General features: G+C 36.9%; 2 protein-coding genes across 5 annotated transcripts; one reads left to right on the forward strand and one right to left on the reverse strand.

Annotated features, from left to right (window-relative positions):
- LOC110789529 (paired amphipathic helix protein Sin3-like 4) lies at positions 1-9,518 on the reverse strand. 3 transcript variants are annotated; one of them, XM_056826520.1, is made up of 24 exons: positions 9,335-9,518; positions 8,796-8,965; positions 8,240-8,410; positions 7,958-8,144; positions 7,773-7,871; positions 7,284-7,451; positions 7,083-7,201; positions 6,917-7,005; positions 6,290-6,426; positions 5,948-6,023; positions 5,831-5,860; positions 5,373-5,659; positions 5,129-5,283; positions 4,791-4,918; positions 4,452-4,706; positions 3,413-4,015; positions 3,058-3,149; positions 2,114-2,734; positions 1,924-2,024; positions 1,688-1,826; positions 1,444-1,596; positions 1,178-1,341; positions 989-1,100; positions 1-542 (listed from the first exon to the last, which is right to left on the reverse strand). In XM_056826520.1, the coding sequence occupies exons 2-24, from the start codon at positions 8,873-8,875 to the stop codon at positions 519-521; spliced, it is 3,990 nt and encodes a 1,329-aa protein (XP_056682498.1). In that variant the 5' UTR covers positions 8,876-8,965; positions 9,335-9,518; the 3' UTR covers positions 1-518. The 3 variants fall into 3 exon arrangements, with proteins under 3 accessions (XP_056682498.1, XP_056682489.1, XP_056682492.1); XM_056826511.1 differs by having other exon boundaries at positions 1-857; positions 989-1,103; positions 9,245-9,518; XM_056826514.1 differs by having other exon boundaries at positions 1-857; positions 9,335-9,517.
- A 2,054-nt stretch (positions 9,519-11,572) lies between these two features.
- On the forward strand, positions 11,573-22,675 carry LOC110789530 (uncharacterized). 2 transcript variants are annotated; one of them, XM_021994219.2, is made up of 21 exons: positions 11,575-12,024; positions 12,959-13,091; positions 14,614-14,750; positions 14,854-14,899; positions 17,601-17,813; positions 17,932-18,435; positions 18,508-18,642; positions 18,750-18,965; positions 19,042-19,131; positions 19,221-19,468; positions 19,573-19,661; positions 19,848-19,888; positions 20,252-20,282; positions 20,388-20,510; positions 20,607-20,824; positions 20,903-20,998; positions 21,171-21,283; positions 21,460-21,595; positions 21,693-21,797; positions 21,899-22,242; positions 22,367-22,675. In XM_021994219.2, exons 1-20 carry the CDS (start codon positions 11,750-11,752, stop codon positions 22,097-22,099), a joined length of 3,150 nt encoding a protein of 1,049 aa, XP_021849911.1. In that variant the 5' UTR covers positions 11,575-11,749; the 3' UTR covers positions 22,100-22,242; positions 22,367-22,675. The 2 variants fall into 2 exon arrangements, with proteins under 2 accessions (XP_021849912.1, XP_021849911.1); XM_021994220.2 differs by lacking the exons at positions 21,693-21,797; positions 21,899-22,242; positions 22,367-22,675 and having other exon boundaries at positions 11,573-12,024; positions 20,903-20,972.
- The last annotated feature ends 1,272 nt before the right edge of the window (positions 22,676-23,947 follow it).

Below are 23,947 nucleotides of genomic sequence, written 5' to 3' on the forward strand. Positions count from 1 at the left end.
TTTGAAAGAACGAAAACTCTGAACTTTAATCAAAAGGCAGCGTGGCTGCAAATATAGATAATATCCATATGAAATTACATCATTTGATCATTGCAAAAAGAAGAGGGGAAAAAGGGCTATTAGGGTAAAACAAAAATGATCCCTGATCAGTAATGTAAATGAATGAAATGATATTAGCTATATTTACACAATTGTGGCAACAATTGCCACAAAACTTACATTATACTACACTTGACTTGACCCATAATCGCTCCCTTTATTAGGTTGGAAGGAAGGAATTAGAGGATGCTTCAACACCAAATTAACAACCCTTTCTTTTGCTATTTTCCTGCTCTGTATGGAAGTGTGTATTCCGTTGCCTTTTTTCACGCCAAAATAGCATAATATCTACTGCAGGCTTGTCGAATATATTATAGTTGTTTATCCAAAGCGCAAACATTAGTAGTAATTTCCCATTGAGCAGGAAAAGTACCTTGTGATCTTCCAAAACACGCAATTCTTTCCTTCTGTCAGCGACCTCAAATAGCCTTTGCTTCAGCAACCTCCAGAGCACAGCAAAAGTAGAGTAGAGTAAGCAACTCATGCATGCATCTGAATATCTGATAGTGAGTGTTACAATAATGCTTCAAGTGATATTTCTCATAGATTGCAAAACAAGCTTCCAGTGGTATTCATTCGCTATGGGTCATCATCAATCATGAGCTTGCAAGCAATCTGCTAAATGGATCTAATCTGCGAGAAGAGCCATTTTGATTTTGTGACTTCGCCTGGTCATTGCAAGCACTGCTCACACGCAAAGTTCTCCTATTTCTTATCTTCCGGTATAAGAAATCTTCCGTGTCTAATACATATGACACCTACGACACATGACAAATTACCATGTGCAATATAAAAATAAAATAAAAAGTGATTTCCACACACTTAAACTCTGTAAAAGCATGCATTCAACCTTTCTCAAAATGTCAATCTCTTCCAATGATCAAAATACCTTGGACGAATTGCAAGCTATCTTGCACTCTAATCCATTGACAACTTGGACTCCTTCCATAGCCTTGGAACCACTAGAGGGTTCATCTCCGCTCATTTGTTGGTATTTATTCCTGCTACACCAAGTATCTTAGCTTCAGTGAAGCTTGAGGCTTTAATCAATAATTTACAACTTAAAAACATTGCATACCTCTTTAAAAATATCCCAGGCTTCTCTTTCTTATCTGGGACAACTGAGAGGAATTCATTCTGAAGATAGGCTGAAAAATTAGGTTCCATTGAAACAGCTGTTACTTCAGGTTTTTCAAGCCCTTTCTCCATTAATTGAATGGACAATTGAGTTGGTGAAGATGACTGCAACAGAAACCAAAATGCAAACTCAGGTGAGACAACTGAACATGAAATTGTGCAATAAAAACCAAAAAAATAAAAGGCAGAAAAAGATATATGACATACGCATTCAATTCGGTATATGTTCTCGTCATGGAGAAGTACGCGAGCATTTTCATGATAAACGACATCTAAGAATCTGTCAGATTTTCTAGAACTTTCATATGCATATAACTGAAGAAGCTTGTTGTCCAGTTCCTCAGTGGCCAATATTTGAAGCTGAGATCCAAACACAAAAGCAACCGGAAAACAGTTTAGTTTTATTACAAATACAAAGTAATTAAATAAAAGTGCATGGGATTTGATAGACCTGCTTGACAAGTTTGTATATAAGCTTGTCTAAAGTGAACAGAAGATATGATTGGGTGCCAACAATGGCTCGACAATCATCCTCAAATTTGGTGTTGTCAGATGTACCATCAACCAAACTATATAGTGCATTCATGAATCTGTACCAAGAAAACTAACTCAGATTAGAATGCATAAACCAAGTCAGAAGTTCAAAAAGTAGAAAAATGAAGCAATGAAGCTTTATGACTGGGCAACCTTGAATACAGGTCAGACGGGACTGTTTCATGGGAAGATTTCCATTTGCGGTCCGCTGTGGTTGAGTTAATCTTTGCAGATTGTATTCTTTCATACAAAGTCTGGCCAAAAAGAGAAACAAGTTAGGTCACACAGGAATAATAATTAACAAAAAATAATTTGACATGAATATAATTGAGCTCTTCCTTACCTGATGTAGTCTGAATAAAACATAGAACGAGTCGTTTCCATAAAAGATGCGGGAACTTTTTCTAATTTCATTTAATGATGCAGGAACATATTTTGCAAGAGGCTTTACTGTTTGCAGATAACGTTCTGAAAGAGGCAATGATATTCCATCTCCATCTTGTGCATCTGCCATTCCTTCAGCCTCACCCTCACTCTCAACCTTATTATCATTCTCATCATGTTCCCCGTCTTCTTCGTTTTCAGGAGAGCAATCCTCTCCCTCACCGGACTCACTATGAGAAACATCCCCGTTTTCTGAAGCATTCTCGCTGTCCTCTGATGACCTGTGAGCACTCTCCTCACCTTCATCATCAGCATCTACATCATTTTCTCTTCTAGCACCTCTCGGACCACTTCGGTGTGGGGCACTTGATGCCCCATCATTTGGCTTATTTGCAGGCTCTGTGGATGCATCCCCAAAAACAGCAAAATTATCCTCCTCAAAATCTCCATTCGGAGACAACTCGCCCTCTTCTCTTTCAACTTTGGCATGTCCATTAGACTCTTCGCAGTATCTGATTTCTTTGGTGGCAGCTGTTATCACTCCATTTGATGCTGCAACTGGTCTTGTAGAATCAACAGCCTGCAAAATAAAAAGATGATCATTTAGATAAGAAAAAGGGAAGTTCATCACGACATAATTTAGAACACCAAAGTATCTCTGAAGTTGGTTCATTTGTATGCCTAGTCAAATATTAAAGATGCATCGACTTCTCGAGGAGTTCACTGTCCAAGTAAATCAGAAGGAAAGAAGAAGTGGCATAATCACCAACACCACATGACAGTTAAAGTAGGGACTGAATGCATACAAAAACCAATTGGAAGGGGGAGAAATCTTCCCTTAACTTAATAACTTGTTCATATTTTTTTATAAGAATAACTAAACCTTGTCAATTAAAGAAATACCTCCAGCGATGGTATATTTCCACCATTTGATCTCAACTCGATCCCACTGTTATCTGCTGCATTCCCAACTCTCAACTGTGTGGTATTATGACCTAATATAGTGTCAAAAATGCAACAAGCATGTCAACAAGTGAAAACAAACAAACAATAGCAGTCACATTTGAAGTCAAATTAAAGACTGTCCTTGTTGAAAGCTCTTGATATTTATAATTGAAACATTCACAATAACACTAACTATTTCAGGGCAGAAAGAGCACAAGTAGGAAACTGGAAAGCCTAGGATGAGCGGAGTTTATATTTAGTCCGCTAGTGTTGCTATGATACCATCACAGTTATGGAAGACCAGAAAACAAACCTGACGGGTTTTCAATATTTCTTCCATGAAATTGCTCAACTCCGGAGGGAAGAGACGGATTAGAAGCAGTCAATCGCTCGTTAGAAGTGGTTTGTTTTCCGAGACCGAATTCATCGATGACATTACTTTGTGATCGAACTTGATGCAGGCCACTGCTACTGGCATCAGGATATCCCTCATCTTTAGCATGATTGCCAGAACTGGATTGTTCTGGTGGACTACTTTCATGTTTGCGAGTAGCAGCACCGCCACTAGGACTTCTATCACTTTCACCAGTAGCAGGACCATCTGTTTTGGAAGCCTCATTCTTGGCTCTTATGGCATCTTCAGAGTCCTCAGCACCTTGAGCCCGAGCAGGCACACCAAGTACTGGTTCCAGGAAAGCTGTCCAGATTTTCATCACTTTCTCCAACTGTTCAGCTGTACAAACTTCACCGCAGGAATATTTCATGAGTTGATATAAATCTTCATGTAACTCTGTATCAGGATACTCAAATTCCATATGGGGAATAATAGGTCGTCTATTTCCAGCAGCAACAGCAAGAAGCACATCATCCTCTTTGCATTTCTGCTCACTGATCTCTTTAACCTCTGCCAATAAAGCTGTAAAGAGAAGAAAGAGGATCTGATTAGCAAATACTTACGGACTTTTGCCATATCACACCTAATCCTAGCATTAACAGCAAATCAATCTGCCAAAACTTAACAGTAGCAAAGCCAACAACAACCCCCTCTCCAAAATAAAAAGACGCGAGCGGGAGTTGGGGAAGAGGAGTCGAGGAGAAAACAAGAACCTTTAGACAAAATCATGTTCTTTCACACACAAGCCAGAGCTTCAGGCTGATGGTTTTACTCATTTACTGAACCACATGCATGTTTGAGATTATATTTTAAAAAAGAAAAAAAAGATGATGATTGCATCAACACATGGTCAATGAAGTCATGAACAGAGCAGCACGAAAGATTACAACCTCCATCTAATTTGTTGCTAAACTGGAATAACAGTTTTATATACAGATTGTAAAAAAGAATCAAATACCTTTTGTACTCAAGCTCTTAGTGTCTTGCTGTTTGAAGTAGAAACTACGATGATCGAGCGATTTGTGATAATTCTTGGAATATATTTCAGCCCACACCTTGTTGAAATCAGCACGGCATCTGGCCCACTCTTCTTGCTTTTGTTTCAAGCGAGTCAATATAACAGGCAAAGAAAGAATTGCATTCTTTCTCAATACATCCATGACATCAAGACCATGGTCCCCGTATAATCGCTCAATGCATCTTAAATTTATAGCTGAAGAAAAGGAAAGCAATGTCAGACACAATATGACTCTTAATTCTGTGAACATACAGTCTAGTGTATTGAATAGGAATGTACGTGTAAAGTGGTCCTCTATCCGGATAGGATTTTCTGTTTTTATCATGTTAGAGTTGATTTTGTCCAAAAGATCTTCCACGCGCTTAATTGTAACATTCACGGACTCTAACAGCATGTCCAGCTCAAACCTGACAATGGAACATGGCATAGTTAGATAATGACCGTGATAGGGTATGACATAATAACAGACAGGAAGCTTAATATATTTCTGAAGTAAAACACCAAGGCATATAAATTCATACAAGGAAACGTAGATATGCAAGCTGAATTCACAGACATTTGAGGCAATACAAGTAATCAAGACATGGACTATAAAGAACAACATATAGAAATAATACCTGTCATCTTCACATCGAAAGAGGCTCTCCTCGTACTGATTTTTCCGCATGTGTTTAAATGAGTAATCCTCACTTCCAGAGGTGACGGAGACCCAATGATCATTCAATACTCCAGCTCCAAGCTCCGTCCTGTGGCTCGCCAAAGGTATGGGATACTGCATCATTTGCACAGATATGAGGTTACTGAAACAGATCAAACAGACATTTTTTTTCATAAACAACAAATAAAAGAGTCTCAGCCTACATTCTTCGGAAGCAATCGATAACTAGGTGTGCAACGTTCACAGTTGGAGAGGTCAAGCTCTTGTATAGGTTTTCCTATATATTTATCCTTGTTTGAATTTGAAGACAACCTGAGATTTGCAACTTCTTTGTTCCCATAAATAACACCTCTGTCAGTGCGGTCCCTTTCCCTACTTTCACGATCTCTATCCCTGTCGTCTCTCACCATATCCCGATCTCGCTCCCTATCCTCGGTTTTCACTGATTTTGATTGACCATCGCTGCACAAAAATTCTGGCCACAAGGATTCTGGACAGAATGACCACTAAATTATTTATTGAACCCATTTACTTCTGTCTTCACTCAAACAAAAGTAGCTGGAAGTGTTCAAAACTTGTGACACCTAGCAAATTAAATAAACGGCTAATGTAGAATAAGTAACCCATGCACATTTAGAAAGAGGGTGTTCATCGCACATACTTTTACTCATAACATTGCTAAGAAATCCATCTGCAAAACATCAATTTCATTCACATCAGAGATATGGCTTGGATCTGAACTGGTGATAATAGAAAACAAAATTGTCTCATATAGTACCAGGTCTCTCACAACGTGCCAAAAACTCATCAAACCCGTCCACGAGATCTTGGTAATTTGCAAGTATATCACGCACCTACGACGAAATAAAGAAGTGTTCAATCTTTTTACTGATACGCTCATTATTAAATAAGAAAGTTAACAAGAACTTCCACAAATTTAAAAAACTCTTATTAAATAATTTAACTTGATTTACAATAATGTTCATCACTGCCAGTCTCTAGGTTTTAAAAGTGTAACATATAATTTTTTTTTAAAAAGAGAAGGAAAAAAATAGTAATAGAGTAATAGTAAAAACAAACGTAGTGAAAGCAAAAAAGTTATCACTGTCAAAAGTCATACCAAAGCTTGCAACTCTTGTCTTGTGATTATCTCCCTGCAGTATATGTGAATGCATTTTAAAAATTCCTGATAATCATCAAGATTATCCAATCCCTCTTTGACTTTTTCACAGAATGCAAGTTCTTGACTGTACATACCTGCAATAATATCGCCAGTCTAAGGACTTTAAACAGAATAAGTGAACATACAAAATGTTGACTGTGGGTCTGCCTTATAAAGCCTCGAAGAAGATGGGACCAATAATTTGGTCAAATGAAGCACATTCTTCTCATGTCTATAGGAAATAAGCTTTCTGGTGTCCCAAACAAAATGTCAGACTAGGATGAAAATCCCACAGAACATAACCAGACATCCTTCAAAAGGAAACAGCGAGTTTGAGCAACAAGAAGACATTGTCTTATGTATAAGACTTTAACAATTATATACCAGGTCAACTAACAATGAACTATGAGTGTGGGTGTGGGTGTGGGTGTGGGTGTGGGTGCATAAAGACACAAGCAAGCTGCACTACACTTAGATTCCGTTCCATACAATTTACACTTTCAAACCTTTAATAACACCAGAAGCAAATAGCCAAAAGATTATTGAAAAAAAAATCACATTAACACTCGAAGTTTTAAAGCTCACTTTTTAGACCACTCTTATCATCATAAGACCCAGAGACAGCACGCGGACCATAGTTCTCAGCACCGTGATCAGTAATAGAATCTTCAACCCTGAAAGCAACTTTCACTTTGTTAGAAAGATCCAGGTCAGTGTATCCCAAACATTATCATTTGTTGTCCCTCCTGACCTGTTAATGCCATCTTTTCTGTCTCTTTCTTTATCAAGTCGCCTCCTCTGATCCCGCTCTGCTTTCCCCAATTTATCATTGTCGGCATCAGAACCATCAAGATTGAACTCATGATCCTTCTGCGTATAGCGAATAGGGACAAGCATTAGCAGCAAGATCAATACACAAGAAAATAGCACTGCCGGAGAATAACAAAAATACCCTGTCAACGTGCAGCAGCCTTGTTGAAGGCATGCCTGAATTCCTGTCTCTTAATATAGAATTTTTCCCAGATGGACCATTTTGACCTGGTGTTGCTGCTGATGTGTCAGGAAGGAAATGTGTGAATTCCTCAAGAAGGTCCCGGTGGTCTCGGAAGAGTGCAGCTACCTGCACGTAGCGAACATGATAAATATGTCAGCTGAGATCATCATAACTAAAACCTTTTGAGAACCTTTGTCCGATATTGATGCATTGTGTCCCATCATATACCCCAACTCCCAAAAGTTCCTTTTTTGTCAGATCACCTACTTAATGCGTCATTTACCATAAACTAAAAATAATTTGTTTCGAGTCAGTGAGGTGCCAGATCAAAAGAGTGGGATAAGAAGCAACACAAAATAATCTGCAAATGATTTCTCCACCGTACAACCACCCCCTCCCCTCCACATACACACACACACAAAGATAAAAAATGATAGACAGGCGTACCTCCTGGTAGACCTCACTTATGGTTTTGTTTTCTTTTCTATACATATTCAAAATATCGAGAAATGACTTGTAAACACGCTCATCGCCATGAAACCGCAACTGCAATATAAACCAAGTACTATTTAAGCAAAGTTATTTGAAACAGATGATAATCACTAATTACATCCAACAGCCATATTTTTCACCTTTATTTTATTAACAAAACTGATTGCTTCTTCAAATTCAACTGGCTTCTTCGCAGGAGGATTGTCATCCTCAGGAGGAAGGGTAATTTCATATCCCTTGGGCAAAAAGGTATTAAATCCCAATATTAAGTTGCGATGCCCTTTGAACAAATCTTTAACCCTTGCTATTACACCCGTGGTATCAATTCTACAATACACCATACAAAATGTAATCAGCAAACAAAATTCCAGAACAATGGTACCAAGATAAAGATCACTCAACAAGCTCAATAACAAACAGACCTTTGAGCTTTAAAATCCTTCATAACTTCTAAAAATTCATCATATTTCTCCTTCTTATCCTGGAACATGTCCTTTACTGCCTTCAGGTAAGCTAGTGCATCGTTAGTCGTTAATCTCTGTGGTGTAGGTGCACCAACCCCGCCTCCTCCAACCATTTGAGGCTGCCCAGAGCTTCAATTTACAAAATCCACAATTTCATGAGTCAGAGAGTCTCACTGACAAAATACAAGCATTCATCAAAATTTTCATTAAAAGCTAACAGGATGAAACGGGGAAAAAAAAGGCCAAGACACCAAAGACCAATACAAACTTATAGTTGATCTACTAAACTCGAACACACAAACGAAATACTTAAAGATCAAATCTTTACCTTTAAACATACTAGAAAATACCAATTCGAGATTACAATTACTAATCAATAATCACAACTATTAATCAAACATAAATTAAACAATTCAACAGACATATGACTCATCAACAAACCAATATACACAATTAATTAAATTAAATTAATTCAGAATTAAAACCTAGGAAAAGTGAGGAGAGAGAAAATTACCTCTCTCCGCGATAAGAATTAGCAGGTTGCGGCCGTTTAACTTGAGGCCCTGTGAACACATCATCTCTAGACCTTTTCATCCCTAAAAATAAAAACAACTTCTCCTTCTTCAAGGAATCATAGCAGCTCTATTTTCACACACTTAAACACCGAAAATTAATCAAAAGTTCCTGAAAAAGATGTGGAAAAAAAGAACGCTCGTTCAGCATTTGAAAAACACAAAAACAGATCTAATTAAAAAACAAACAAAATCTAAAATTCTAACAACCTAATTTGTTCTACCAGATCACAAAAACAAAATGAAAATTAATCGCATTTACTTGAAAATTAAGCAACGGCAATCATAATTAACAACTTAATTAACACAAAATTAGAACAACAAATCAGAAGAATCAAGCAAAGTAGAACAAACGATAACAAAAAAAATGAAAGGATCGCTGAAAACTTACCACAAAAATCTACAATCTGGTATTCGAACACAGCAAAAATTAACCAAAAATTAAACCAAACAAAAAAAACGAAGGTGATTAAGAAGAAACCTTAGTTTGAAGCTTCGATTATGATTATTACTATGTTTGTGATGATGAAATTAGGTTTTGAAAAATCGGAAATAATTAAGATTGGAGAAAATAAGAAGAACAGTTTTTGGAAGCGAGAAAAAAAGAGAGAGAAATGGAGGAGGGATTTTTGAGCTTTGTGTTTGTTTGTGTGAGAAGGGTGATAATAAGTTTGTATGTTATGAGAAGGCCCGATGGATAAAAAAAAATTAAAAAAAAAAGTTGGATTTAAATTAATTAAATTTGCTACACTCGAAAATTGTAAACGGGAGAGAAATGCCCGGTTTTGAGTTGAACACACTTGTGTGCTTCAAGAGTCTTCACTACGAATGGGTTTTGGACTTTTGGAGTTTGGACATCTGTACTACATTACTACTCCGTACTACGTATGGGTTTTGGACTTTTGAGTTTTGGATCAACATTCAAGGCCTTTTTCTCTCTCCAACTTTGTAAGTTGTAACGATTTTGCCCTATATGTGCACTTTTGGAATTTGGATGAACTACTACCAAGTAGTGAGAAATTCCGAGTTAATCTCACTGATTGGAAAAAATTTCCAATCAAATGGCATTTTCGTAAATATTTTGCTTGAAAATTGTAGGTAGTATAATGTTAGGTGTGGACTGTATATTTGAAGTTATTGATTGCATATTACTCAGTATTGATTGTATACCACTTGCTGTTGACTGTATATTTTATGGTTGCTGATGAATTACTAAAATGCAATATTGTTCATTGGTAAGTGACTGACTGTATATTTATAGTGGTAGATTGTTTATTAATAGAAGTTTATTGTATATTGTTAGCTGTTGACTGTATATTACATAGTTGTTGATGTACTATGAAAATACAGTAATGACCGTACATGTGGCCCACATTTGATGATATGTCATCGTACTTTAACCCAAAATTAATGGCATTTTCGTAATAAAATCATCAATTATTTACGAAAATGCTATTTGATTGGGAAAATCACTGAGATTAACTCGAAAGGGCTCCCAAGTAGTAGCAATAATCTTGTACTTTCTCTTTCTATGTTTTCTCTTGTTTATTTATGCTTATGCAAAGTTATGGGTCGGTTTGACATGTGATTTTATAACTCTATGGAGGTTTTGGACTCAATTGTAGCCCTAGGGAGAGGGTTGGGCTTTACAGGCCAAGATCAACATGAGTTAGGTACTTTCCCCAAGTTTGTATGTGAACTTGTCAATAAATTGTGGTTAAACCAAAATATTATGACGCATGAGACATTATATGTTATTCTTCGTGGAATTTTCTAGCACAATCCGGCATTAGGAGTTAAGGATGCACGTTTTGAAACCGAAAAATGAAATTTTGAAATGATTTGTAAGTAGTTGTGACATGTCATGGATAATGGTGTTCATCGGTCTAAACCCGGACCGGATCGAGGACCGAAATTTTGATTATTCAAGACCTGAAAACCGGACCGATTATGCTTGGACCAAACCCGGACCAGATCGGTTTGGACCGGTTGTCGACCTATTTCTATATATTTTTTATTTTATAGAACTTATGGTAAAAAAAACAAAAAATATACATAAAAAACAAAAATTTTAAGTCCTCATTTGGAAGCTAAAATAAAATACATCACAATATAGTAATATTTACAACATATTAGAGGAGAGAATTAAATTTTTAAATAGTTTATATTATATTTTATTAAGGAAAAATCGGTCCCGTCCAAAACCATGTTTTGGACCGGACCAGACCGATGATCGGAAATTGATATTTCTCGACCTAGAGACCGGACCGATTGCCTTCGGTCTGATCCGGCCCGTTCCATGTTTTCGGTCCGGACCAATTTTTGCACACCCCTAGTCATAAATTCATTTTTCATTTGGTACGAGACTGGTTTCCTATGGCCAATACTTAGGAAGTCACATAATGACTCTATCCTTTTTCACTTACAAGTTCATGTATTTTATGTCAAAATATTATGTTTGTTCATGAACTTGAATGAATGAACATACAAAGTACATTTTTCATGTTAAAGCTTGGCTAATTTATTAAATAAACGAACATGAACGAGTTTAAACCGCGCCTGAACTTAAGTACTACGGAGTATAGTTTATTGAAAGTCTTGTCATATTTGCACTCCTACGTACACGATACTGTATTACAAAAATGTGACTTTAAAAAATTAAATACTCTTATTCTTAAACTGTTTTTTTTAAATACTCCTAATTATTTTTCTCACAAAAATCTTAAACAGTTAAAAGTGTTAAACCTCAATTCCTCCCAATTAGGTTGCAAACCCCATTTCCCCCAATCCCCAACCAATCCCCAAACTTGCGCCGCCACCCACCCCACATCACCACCACGCAGCCGCCGCTATCACCTTCGTCTTCACAGACGCCGCCACATACACAAACTCAACGATGTCACAGTCACTAGAGCTGTTACTGATACAATTCTTGATGCCCGACAACGATGCTCGTCTGCAAGCTGAAGATCAGATAAAGCGTTTAGCAAAAGACCCGGAAGTAGTTCCCGCGTTAGTTCATCATCTTCGTACTGCTAAAACTCCCGGTGTTCGTCAACTTGCTGCTGTTTTGCTACGTAAGAAGATTACTGGTCATTGGGCTAAGCTTAATCCTCAGCTTCGTCAAACTGTTAAGCAATCTCTCATTGATAGTATTACTATGGAGATCAGGTTAATGCATTCCCTTATTTTTTTTTGTTTAATTTTAATTATGCATTGTGTTTTTTGTTGAATAATGGATAATTGAGAACCAACTTGATAATGTGTTATGGAGGAACCAGCTTGATATAGCTTTTTCTAAAAGTCAAACCTCTAATTCACCCCAAAAAGCTCTTTTTCCCTCAAACCTCTCCTAACCAAACACCCCCAATGTCTAATTAAGGAACCAACTTGATAATAGGTTGGGGAGTCGGCTTGGTCATGGGTGATTGAGGAATTTATTTGATCATGGGTAATTGAGGCACAAACTTGATCACATTGGTAATTGAGGGACCGATTTGTTGATGGGCGGTAATCAAGGAATCAACTCGAAAATGGGTAATTGAAGAGCTTTGATAATGTGTAATCAAGGGACCAATTTGATGATGGAAATCGAGGAACCAATTTGATGATGGAAAATTGAGGAGCCAATTTGATGATGAAAATTGAGTAACCAATTTGATGATGAAAATTGAGTAACCAATTTGATGATGGAAAATCGAGGAACCAATTTGATGAAGGAATATAGAGGAACCGATTTGATGATGGAAAATGGAGGAATTATTGGTAATAGAGTAGCCAGTTGAGGAACCAATTGAGGAATATAGTTTTTAGTTTTTACTTGTATATATTGAGCGACAAATGGAAACCTATTTGGTAATGGCAGCAGTGGCTTAGATTTTGAACAAAGTTCTTTGATTATATAGCAGCAGTGGCTTAGATTTTGAAATTTTATGAAAAACACAACGTTTTCAAGAAACGCGAGGTGTTTGATACAGTAGAAAGATGGCAGCTTGTTCAAATTGACTTTAGATTTGATTTGCTGTGGACCTTAGTTGCCGCCTTTTCGACTATGGAGACTAATGTCTTGAATCAGAGGATTCTTACAGCTCTATGTTTTTTGCAGTCCACCAGTGCGACGAGCAAGTGCAAATGTCGTCAGTGTTGTTGCAAAGTATGCTGTTCCTGCTGGAGAGTGGCCTGACTTGTTACCATTTCTTTTTCAATGCAGTCAAAGTGCACAAGAGGATCACAGAGAGGTATGCTTGACAGCTGCTGCTCTTACTGACAGTTCATAGTTATTTGACATAAGACTTAACTTTAAACTTTAGTTTCACATTCTCTTTACTGGCTGGAATGGTCGAATTGGCTTTTGCATCCAACTGTTTTTCATCTTGCTTCATTACTGTTGATGCTTTTATGTCGACTGATTGGTCCTCAAGTCCCTCTCTTATCTCTTCAGCTATGTGCGCACATTGTGTGAGATACATACATTCGTTTGTATATTGTTGTAATGGGTTCTATCCTGAGAAGAATGTCTAGACTCTCAACCATCGAAGCATATCGGCTAATTGAAAGTCCATATGTTACAGGATCATGGGCCATCATTTGACCTTAATTGTTTTTGTTGCAAACTTTGTGTTCTTATCTCCCTACCTTTAGTGAGCTTTACCCATCAACAGATTTCATACAACCTTCATTTTTTTAGGCTGGGAAGCACTTCATTCTGGTGGCTAAATTGCTGAAATGCCTCATGAACGGAGGAACGTAAGTAGTTTCGTTCATTGGGCTTTAAAGGCGTTTGCTATTGCTGTAATAGGTGAATCCTAGAAGTGTACTTTAGCGTGTCATGGATTAAGACTAAAGGGTTACAGTTGACATGGCAATTCATATCTGTTGTTAGCCTTAATGGCTTTTGGGGCTAACTACTTCGTAGTTTATAAGAGCATGTTTAGCAAATACCAAGAGTTTGGACTTCAACCTAATAAAATATAATATTTTATCTTTTTTCTCTCCCCAACACCAAACCCAAACCCAACAACATTTGAGCGGTTTAGCAAATACCAAAATTTTACAAGTATGCATCACTTTTCTACCATCTCTTTTGCAATTATAAAAAAAACTATATTGTTTGGTCCCCATGTGCCACATGTCAAGCATTCCTTGCATCAAATTGGTTTTCCATTTGGTGTTCACGAACACCAAATGTGGCATGGTTTCACTCTCTCTCTTCCTTTCTCTCTTATCTCTCTACCTATTTTGTAGTTTTTTTATTTCATTCTCTCTCTTGAACACCAATTTTTGGTGTTTGCTAAACGGGCTCTTAATGTCCTCATACCAATATTTGTCTTTGTATTTGCCTTATACAGAATCTACAGTGTATGGAATGATTTTTTTAAAGTTTGTCATTATTATTGAAAAGTAAATCAGAGCAGAAAGCGCTCACAGATTTTGACAGAACCAGAAATAAAACATGGATAGTGACAATGTTACATTATGTTGACCATAAAATTTGCAACATTCCCCACGCAAATACCCAGTTTGGGGATCCTAATTCATTACAACCTGTAATTTTTTTCAAACTTCCTTGTTCAAGAGGTCTTTTAATAGGATATTCAGCAGTCACCCATGTGTTTATTTTGCATGTTTATGTGAATTTTCTTAGTGTGGTTGTTGTACCTGAATCTTTTGTTGTGTGTTGCATTCATTAATGTCCCTCCTATTAGAGACCTAGGAGGATTTCATAAGCTAATAGACTACACTTTGGGTTTTATGTGCCAGGTTTCATTGATTCTTTTCAGCTCATTGACTGAAACAATAGGGGATACATTTCGACCACATTTTGCGGACCTTCAAAGTCTTTTGCTACGATGTTTGCAGGATGAGACAAGCAGCCGAGTTAGAGTTGCAGCACTCAAGTAATCAGAAGCCTTGTTTTTAACTTGGTCTTGTACTTCTCCTTGTTTGAGAGTTGCTTTCTTGTTGGTTTATGGTCATAATACATTTTTTTTCCTTTTCCAGGGCTGTGGGGTCTTTTCTAGAGTTTACACATGATACATCTGAGGTGGTGAGTTTTTATTTTCATCATGCAATTTGTTGCCTGTGTTTCCCCCATTATTAGAAAAGGGGACTCCCGGGGATTTCTTTTTGTTGCATAACCAAATAGAAAAAAGATAAAAAGAACAAACTTCTTCTGCAACAAAAAGGTTAATTGATTACCAAAACTTTCCAAAAGTAAGGAAAATAGTAGCTGGTGAGTGTTAGAACAAGGATTCCTGCTTAATTTTGAGTTCTCTTGTAGACATCTAATATTTTGATTCAAAATTTTGAGGGAAACCTAGAATTGAGTGGAAATACATTGAAGATTGGATACATTGAACTCTTAAGGCATCCATCAATGTCTTTAATCTTCACACTGGGTTTCGCTGTATCCCGTTACATAGTTTGGAAAAGAGTTATCTATTTAGTACTCGAGTCCAAGTACCCGTGTCCCTTTTCACCCTCTTTTTCTGTAATTTTTATTCACCTTCTCAATAATCTCCCCCCGCCCCCCACACACACACACAAAAAAAAAACAACTTCTATAGTTTCTTCAACTTCTAAAATTTTTGAGAGCTAAGTTTCTTCAACTTTTGATGTCTACATTAGTTATGATTTTTTTTTGGTTTATGCGGGTAGAGGAATGACATTAGTTAGAGCTCAATAGGTTATTAATTTTTGGCAGAGAAATAATTAATGCATGTATGAACAAGACTTATTGTAGAACAATTCGATGTTTTCTTGGGGGAAGGGGAAGAAGTTTTATAATTACTATTTGACAAAATCATAGAAGATGATAAATTAGTCAATACAACACCAACTAAGAGATGGAGTAAGGTGGAATGAATAAATTAAAAATGGCGTTTTTGATATTGAAGAGATTGTTTTTTTTTGTTGATTAATAGATTAATACTACATCCGTCCCTTTTTGTTCTTTACGTTTGGTATCATGCACACAATTTAACGACTATTTAATTTGGATTGAGATTCCTTCTATTTTTTATTTAAACAAATGCAAATTACGTTTATTTATAATGTTTCCACTTTTACCTAAAATCTAACATTGGGAAAATGTGAAGATTTAATGCTTCAATGGAAAAGTGGAAGAGATTAAATGACCCAGTGAATTTAATTGGTTCAAATAATCATTTGGCACAACTTTTGACAGATTATTAAGGCATTTATGTGATAGTATAAAAGGAAAGATTCTCAATGTAAAGAACAAAATGAGACACCATAAACGGAATACGTAAAGAACAAAAGGGCCCTCAATATGGGATATAAAATTATGAAGGAGGGTGAGCGAGGAAATAAATAAGACTTTATTAGTTTAGAATTAAAATAATCAATCTATTTTGTATAATTTGTCAAGATTCCTCATAAGCAAATAGTTACGATAAAATTTGTTTTATTAACATGTGCTCATGGGCACACGTTCGAAAAACGGTATCTTATTTAATCTCAATAAAAGAAAATAAGTTCTATTTTTATATGTTGGTCAATATTGGAATTTTTTCTCTCGAGGAAACTCCAGCTCCCTTTCCCCATTGTTATTCTGGGTGTTTATGTCAGAGGTACTTGAATAGGGAGGTTGGAGATTTGGTGGCCTTCTCCTTCGCTTAAGGGAGATGGTGAACAAACATACTCTGCATGAAAGAAACATTTCAATACAATGGATTTACAGATTTACTACAGTACCTATATAACACAGACTCAAATGCTAATGTAGACTGTATCAATAATGTTACCTAATTCGCTAATCACCCCACGTACCACAAACCGAAAAAGAGGAATTATAACAGAAAGTATGGACAGTATTCAAGAAGAGTTACAATTAGATCTATAAGACCAAGTCTCAGTTTGGGGGACCCATATATGCATACAAACTTTATGCTTTATGACTGATGATAGTATGATACAGAGTAATGGCTCTCTGCTTTATCATACTTTGTTCAGTTTTATCTTTCTTTCTACTTATATTTCTTCTGCATTTGTTGTTTAAAACCATGAAGTTATCTTTTAGAGGATTCTGAATACCCAAAATTGACCAATATTAATAGACTGTTTCATTGTTCAAGTTAGATATTGTTGAAATTTGGGAGGGTTTTGTGTGTGGTTATAACAAGATAATTATGTTAATCGCGCAAAGGAAAGATGAATATACTGTTTAAGATGTGTAGGAAGATGTCATCTAAGAAAAAGTTTGAGAAAAAGAAGTGCCAATAAATCTGCATGTAAGATTAGGCAACCTGGGGAAAACTTTAAATAGAAATAATAAAAAAACTTGCTCTTAGCTGATGAAGAAATATGTTTGAGTCTTTGAGATACAGTACTCTAGGTGTCCTGTGATTTCTTTCTAACCATAATGCCCATATGTAACCATAAAGTTGAGGTAACCTGGGGAATACCCCTTGGCATTTTCCATCTCTTGTGCGATTTGCTTGCCATAGCTGACATATAGCTTGCAAGTACACCAGCTAGATGGCAGAGAAAATAAATTCTTAGAACATCTAAAGGTTTGTCTACAAGACTACAATGTAAAAGTTGCCACTTCCATGGTGTTTGACAACCATTTAAAGTTACCTGCATTTCATACGTACTATGCGTCAAAGAGGTCGAACCGGATTGTTCTTTTAATAAAAAATAATTACCAGCTTGGTTGATGACTGTAGAAAAGCAGTCATTTCTTCAACAATTACTGATGCAATTTAGGTTCTTTTGTTATTTAGGTCAGGTTCAGGGATTTTATACCTGGAATATTGCATGCAGCTAGACAGTGTCTTGCTTCCGGTGAAGAAGATGTGGCTGTGATTGCCTTCGAAATATTTGATGAGCTGATTGAGTCACCTGCACCGCTTCTTGGAGATTCTGTTAAATCCATAGTGCAGTTCTCTCTTGAGGTCTGCTCTAATCAGACTTTGGACGATAGCACCCGTCATCAGGTTAGACAATATGTTTTGGCATCTTAAGAAGGATCCTTCACAAACTCATTGTGCTAGTTTAAAGGAGTTTGCACTTTGTAGTGATGCTTATCTTTCCATGTGTTTTTTTCTTTGTCAGGCTATTCAAATAATCTCCTGGCTGGCAAAATACAAGTATAATTCTCTTAAGAAACACAAGTTGGTTTTGCCAGTCTTGCATGTCATCTGCCCTTTGCTTGCAGAGTCAAGTAACAGGAATGATGATGAGGACCTTGCCCCAGATCGAGCTGCTGCAGAAGTTATTGACACAATGGCTTTGAACCTCCCTAAACAAGTTTTCGCACCAGTATTAGAGTTTGCATCCATAAGCTGTCAAAATGTTGACCCAAAGTTTAGGGAAGCTGCTGTCACAGCCTTGGGAGTTGTATCCGAGGGCTGCTTGGATTTGATGAAAAATAATCTGAAGCCTGTGCTTCATATAGTTTTGGGGTCTTTAAGGGACCCAGAGCAGATGGTGAGAGGTGCTGCTTCATTTGCATTAGGTCAGTTTGCTGAGCACCTGCAGCCTGAGATCATGTTACACTATGAGAGTGTGCTTCCTTGTATATTAAATGCTCTGGAGGATTCATCTAATGAAGTAAAGGTAATTTTTACTTTTAATAAACAATTTACTTGTATCTTACTTGTTCATGATGGCTTTGAATTTCCTCTTCAGGAAAAGTCATACTATGCTTTGGCTGCCTTTTGTGAGAATATGGGTGAGGAAATCCTTCCGTTTATTGATCCTTTGATGGGAAAGCTGCTGGCTGCTCTTGAAATCAGCCCCCGAAATCTACAAGAGACTTGCATGGTCGGATTTTTTTTTCTTTCGTTCCTTGCTTGTTGTGTCCCTGTGGCAGATTGATGCATCTTGTTTTGAGTTAACCTCCGGATTAAGATCTCCATTTTTTTCTCCAGTCTGCAATTGGTTCTGTTGCATCTGCAGCAGAGCAATCTTTCTTACCATATGCTGAAAGGGTTCTTGAGCTGATGAAGAGCTTTTTGGTTTTGACAAATGACGAAGACCTCCGTTCACGAGCGAGGGCGACCGAGTTAGTAGGAATAGTAGCAATGTCTGTTGGGAGAGCAAGGATGGAGCCTATATTGCCTTCTTATATTGAAGCAGCAATTGCTGTAAGATTTCTAAATATTCTGACGTGGTTGGATGACTGTCTTTTGTTTCTGAGTTTATGTCTTTCTGCCAATTCAGGGTTTTAGGTTGGAATTTAGTGAGCTGCGCGAATATACCCATGGATTCTTTAGCAACGTGGCTGAAATTCTGGAAGATGGATTTGTGATGGTAAAGATGGTCAATTTTTTTTAGTTACATGCAAGTATTCTATGTTCTGATGTTTATATAAATGGATAACTTTTTGATTTTAATAACAGTACCTTCCGCATGTTGTGCCATTGGCATTTTCCTCTTGCAATCTTGACGATGGTTCAGCAATTGATATTGATGAATCTGATGGCGATGAAAATGTTAATGGATTCGGTGGAGTCTCATCAGATGATGAAGTTCATGATGAGCCAAGAGTTAGGAATATCAGCATAAGAACGGGAGTGTTAGATGAAAAGGCAGCCGCAACTCAGGCCCTAGGATTATTCGCTCTTCATACACGAGGCTTTTATGCACCGTATCCTTTTCCTGGTCAACTGTGCTTCATTTCTGTTTATCTTCTTGATTTTTGTACTTCCCTTAGTAATATCTGTGTTCGGGATCCTTGATTGACCTTTAAAGATACTTGGAGGAGACAATAAAAATCTTGGTACGCCATTCTGGGTATTTTCACGAGGATGTAAGGCTTCAGGCCATTATTTCTTTGAAAAGTGAGTAGCTATATCGGCTGGTGAATTTATCAGCGATTTCCTATTATACATGTATATAGTGCGATTTGTGCATATGTTGTTTCTTAAAGAAACGAGGGACACTTTGCATTGAAGAGAGATACCATGTGTAGATGCTAAAATGCATTTATTAGGATTTTTTTTTAATTGGGTATGCTCTGCCTGCAGATGTTCTTATAGCCGCTCATGCAGTCTTTCAAGGTCATGCGGTAAGTGTACTTCTGAACATATTTTGCATTTTATAGCTTCACTTTTTCTTAATTCGTATTTGATGTATCTGATCATTACGGGGGTTTAGGGGCTAGTAATGATCAACACTTGGCTCTTGTGCAAATTCTGTAGTATGGATTGGGGTTCACATTGTCGGAAACATTTTTTCTCTTAATCTGACACTTGTCTTGGCATTGACATGGTGTTTGAGGAAGTGTCTTCTTTAGTGCCAATATCAGGATGTCCAAGGAAATAACCAAACAGTTTAATAACCAAGGTCTTCAAAATACAGTAATTTTTGAAGCCCTGATTTAGAGGCAAAGGCATCCTCTAACTATGTTTCCTTTGTCATTTACTTGCAGGACGGTTCAACAAAGGCAAAAGAAGTACTTGGTAATGATTGTTTTGTTGGCGACTTTGATTTTTTTGTTTCAGCTTTTGCATGGCTAGCTCTGAACCCTCTGATGACTATTTTCTGATTCTACCCCCCTTTGTCAGACACTGTCCTGAACATATTTATTAAGATTATGACGGAGGATGATGACAAGGAAGTTGCAGCTCAAGCTTGTATCGGCATAGCAGATACCATCAAAGATATTGGATATACGGCTATTGAGGCTTGTTAGTATTAATATTCAAATGTACTTCTACAATGGTTTGACTTTTCCCCCTGATACAAACATGTCTCTGGCTTGGTTTATTTTTCAAAAATTTCAGATATGCCGAGGTTAGTTGACGCAACACTAGTGCTGCTTAATGAGCAGTCAATCTGTCAGCAGATAGAGTCAGACAGTGACATTGATGAAGATGACACTGAGCATGATGAGGTCTTAATGGATGCAGTTTCTGATCTGCTCCCTGCATTTTCCAAGTCTATGGGCCCTCATTTTGCACCCATATTAGACAAATTATTCAGTCCCCTGATGAAATTTGCGGTAGATTATCTTTTAAACTATATGATTGCTCGTCTCGTACACTTGTATCTTTTTCATCTGAGTCTATTGATTCTGCAGAAAGCCTCACGTCCACTACAAGATCGGACCATGGTAGTTGCAACCCTTGCAGAAGTGGCACAGAACATGGGTCCGTCTATCGCAGGCTATGTTGATGTAATGTAACTGATTGATTGCAAGCCTTAGATTTGGTTGTGTAAAGTGTTTTCTTCTTAAAATTTTAATAATAAATCCCCTCACTTTCGCAACCAAAAGTCCTAGGGTTATTTCATCTTGTTTTAAAGTATTTGGTGAGTGTTATGACTTATGAGACACACTTATATTTCAGGCGGTGATGCCATTGGCTTTGAAAGAATTAGCATCTTCTGATGCAACAAATCGGAGGAATGCTGCCTTTTGTGTCGGCGAGTTCTGCAGAAATGGCGGTCAAGTGGCTTTAAAGTATCCTCTGTGTGTCTTAGTTTCACTCAAGCCTGGTTCTTGTGTTATAGGGTCATCTTGTTTTATTACATGAATAAATGAATAGATCTGCATGTACTCAAATAAGTCTACATATTGTTATGTGACCATCGTCTTGAATTTTCTTGTTAGCTTGTTTTCCTTAACTTTGGTAATAGATATTACGGTGACATCTTGAAGGGACTCCATCCACTTTTTGGTGAATCTGAACCAGATAATGCCGTAAGGGATAATGCAGCAGGTGCTGTGGCAAGGATGATTATGGTACACCCTGAGGCTATTCCATTAAATCAGGTGAGAGTAACTAGGCTTTCTAGGGATCTTTCTTAATAAGATTCTGATTCGTGAATAGCTACCCTGAGACTATTATCTTTACTCATTCTTGTTTCAGGTGCTACCTGTTTTCCTGAAAGCTCTTCCTTTGAAAGAAGATCACGAAGAGTCTACTGCTGTTTATAGCTGTGTTTGTAATCTCGTTTTGGCATCGCACCCTCAGGTATTAATTATTCTTCTGTGCGAACTAGTTTATGCTATTATTCTTCAATCAATCACTTGCTTGGTTAAATTCTTAATTTGTCTTGAATACATTTATTACAGATCATGCCATTGGTTCCAGACTTGGTGAATGTTTTTGCTCAAGTGGCATTGTCACCTATTGAGACAGGCGAAGTTAAAACCCTAATCGGAAGGTCTTTTTCACATCTCATCTCAATGTATGGAAATCAAATGCAACCGATATTGAATTCTCTCTCTCCTGCACATGCTAATGCTCTTGCTTCGCTGGCTCCAATGAGTTGATTCCTACCGCGTCATTGAGCTGCTTTCTTTTATAGATTCTGAAAATACCTATAATTTCTGAAGAATGATACGTTCTAGTCTGTCTGAGCATGACAATAGGCAAGACCTGGATATCTTTCAGTCTTTCACTCACCCCCTATCAGGTATTCACGTTGTGCCAGTTCTCTGTTTGCCAAATCAATCTTTAGCCATTTCAACTTCACAGTTTGTACTTGGTTTATTATATATAGATGCTGATGTCTCTGAAATAATATTGCTGATGTGCAGGCTTAGATCATCTTCAGTCCATGCCTGCTTCTTTTCTTGATGAGTAAAGTGCTGCCTTTGCGCTTTGACTTCAATATTTTGTTCACAGGTTTTGGGTTCTTTGGAAGTAAAATTTTGTATTCTTTTGATTCTTTATTTATTTTGATTTTGATTTTGATTTTGATTTTGGCTTTGATATGTATATTGGGGTCCTACCCGGATCCGCTTGTATTGGACAATCAAATATGTATTGCAACATTCTCCTTATGAGGATGTTCAATTATTTTTGCTCGATGATTATTACATGTGTGAAATATGTAAGCTTTTGCATTTGAGAGTGTGATCTATAAAAAAAAGTATGGATTTTGGTGTGTTGTTTATATCTTTTGCTTAGCAATGGCTTGACAATGTACAACAATGTACAACCCCTCGAAATAGCAAAACAAGGCGGTGTTCTGTCCACATGACTTTACTAAATTGTAAATTTTCTTATAGCTGATCGCATAACTTCACAAGTTCACAGCAAATGCAAGCTCATCAAATAGCAATACTATGTGGTTTATGTACTCAGTTGCAAAATGCTATTTGTGCACTTACATTTTGTTCAAAAATCAAAGCAAGTATTGTTTAAATTTAAAGATCATATTCCCAAAATCAAAGAAAGTAGAGTTTAAATCCACTTAACATAGTAAATATCCCACTTGTGCCTATATTGATATCCTTTTCCATGTTCATCAATTGCACATTGCATATTTATTGGGGGTATAATTCAAATTGCGACCGATCAACACTGTGACGATGCTTGTTTCGGCTTCAACTTCTATGGGTGCTTTTTTTTTTTGGGTGGTGGGGGGAGGGGTTGGGACTTTATGCTTTATTGATGCTGACAAATCCCATAATAACAAATAGTACCAATAAATCACTAACATTCATTTTAGACGCAAGTAGAGATGATCAGTGGGTTGCGTATGACACACCCCGTAGTGGATGACGTGCGATCAATCCACTTATAATCCATGATACAACCTATCCAACCTGAATATTTCATTACTTCTCTTTTCCCACTTCTAAAAGTTATGGCCCATATCATCTCACATACATTCAAGTAAAAAAATTCTTCCAATATCTCTCATTATGCCTACTTTCCTACTTATTAAACTACACTCCCTCAATTCCATGTTAGATTTCCTGTTTTTGAGTTTTTCTTCGGGTGTTACCCAATACTTTTTCCGTTTCTCTTTTTTTGGACGTAAACTTTTCCCCATTTTCTATAAATCATGATTAATTTTTCTTACACAAATTTGTCTTTCTCACTTAATCATCTCCATATCCACTTTATTTGTTATTTATCAATAAACAATTATTTACTTTATCCTTTTCCATAAATAAAAACAATCTCAATTATTGTTTTCTTATATAATCTTCTCATTTCTTAATATCTATGTTTTCTCCAAACGGGAAAATTAATAAGAAATAGAGAGAGTAAAAAGTAGGGCTATAATAACTTATAATATGAATACGGTAAAAAGTTTATTCTTCTATAACTATTAAATTGGGATAAATAGTGTAATCCGGTATCCCCCGACAAGGGCGATCACCGAT

This window comes from Spinacia oleracea, chromosome 1, assembly GCF_020520425.1.
Source record: "Spinacia oleracea cultivar Varoflay chromosome 1, BTI_SOV_V1, whole genome shotgun sequence".
Lineage (NCBI taxonomy): Eukaryota > Viridiplantae > Streptophyta > Magnoliopsida > Caryophyllales > Amaranthaceae > Spinacia > Spinacia oleracea.

Bases quoted from the DNA above. Each gene is read 5' to 3' on its own strand.
- LOC110789529 (XM_056826511.1), bottom strand. From the start codon at position 8,875: ATGAAAAGGTCTAGAGATGATGTGTTCACAGGGCCTCAAGTTAAACGG. The intron at 7,006-7,082 runs GTCAGGAGGGAC...AGTTGCTTTCAG, and splicing joins AGAAAAGATGGCATTAACAG to GGTTGAAGATTCTATTACTG. The intron at 1,104-1,177 runs GTATGCAATGTT...TACTTGGTGTAG, and splicing joins CCTGGGATATTTTTAAAGAG to CAGGAATAAATACCAACAAA.
- LOC110789530 (XM_021994219.2), top strand. From the start codon at position 11,750: ATGTCACAGTCACTAGAGCTGTTACTGATACAATTCTTGATGCCCGAC. The intron at 18,643-18,749 runs GTCGGATTTTTT...TTTTTTCTCCAG, and splicing joins ATCTACAAGAGACTTGCATG to TCTGCAATTGGTTCTGTTGC. The intron at 21,596-21,692 runs GTGAGAGTAACT...TTCTTGTTTCAG, and splicing joins AGGCTATTCCATTAAATCAG to GTGCTACCTGTTTTCCTGAA.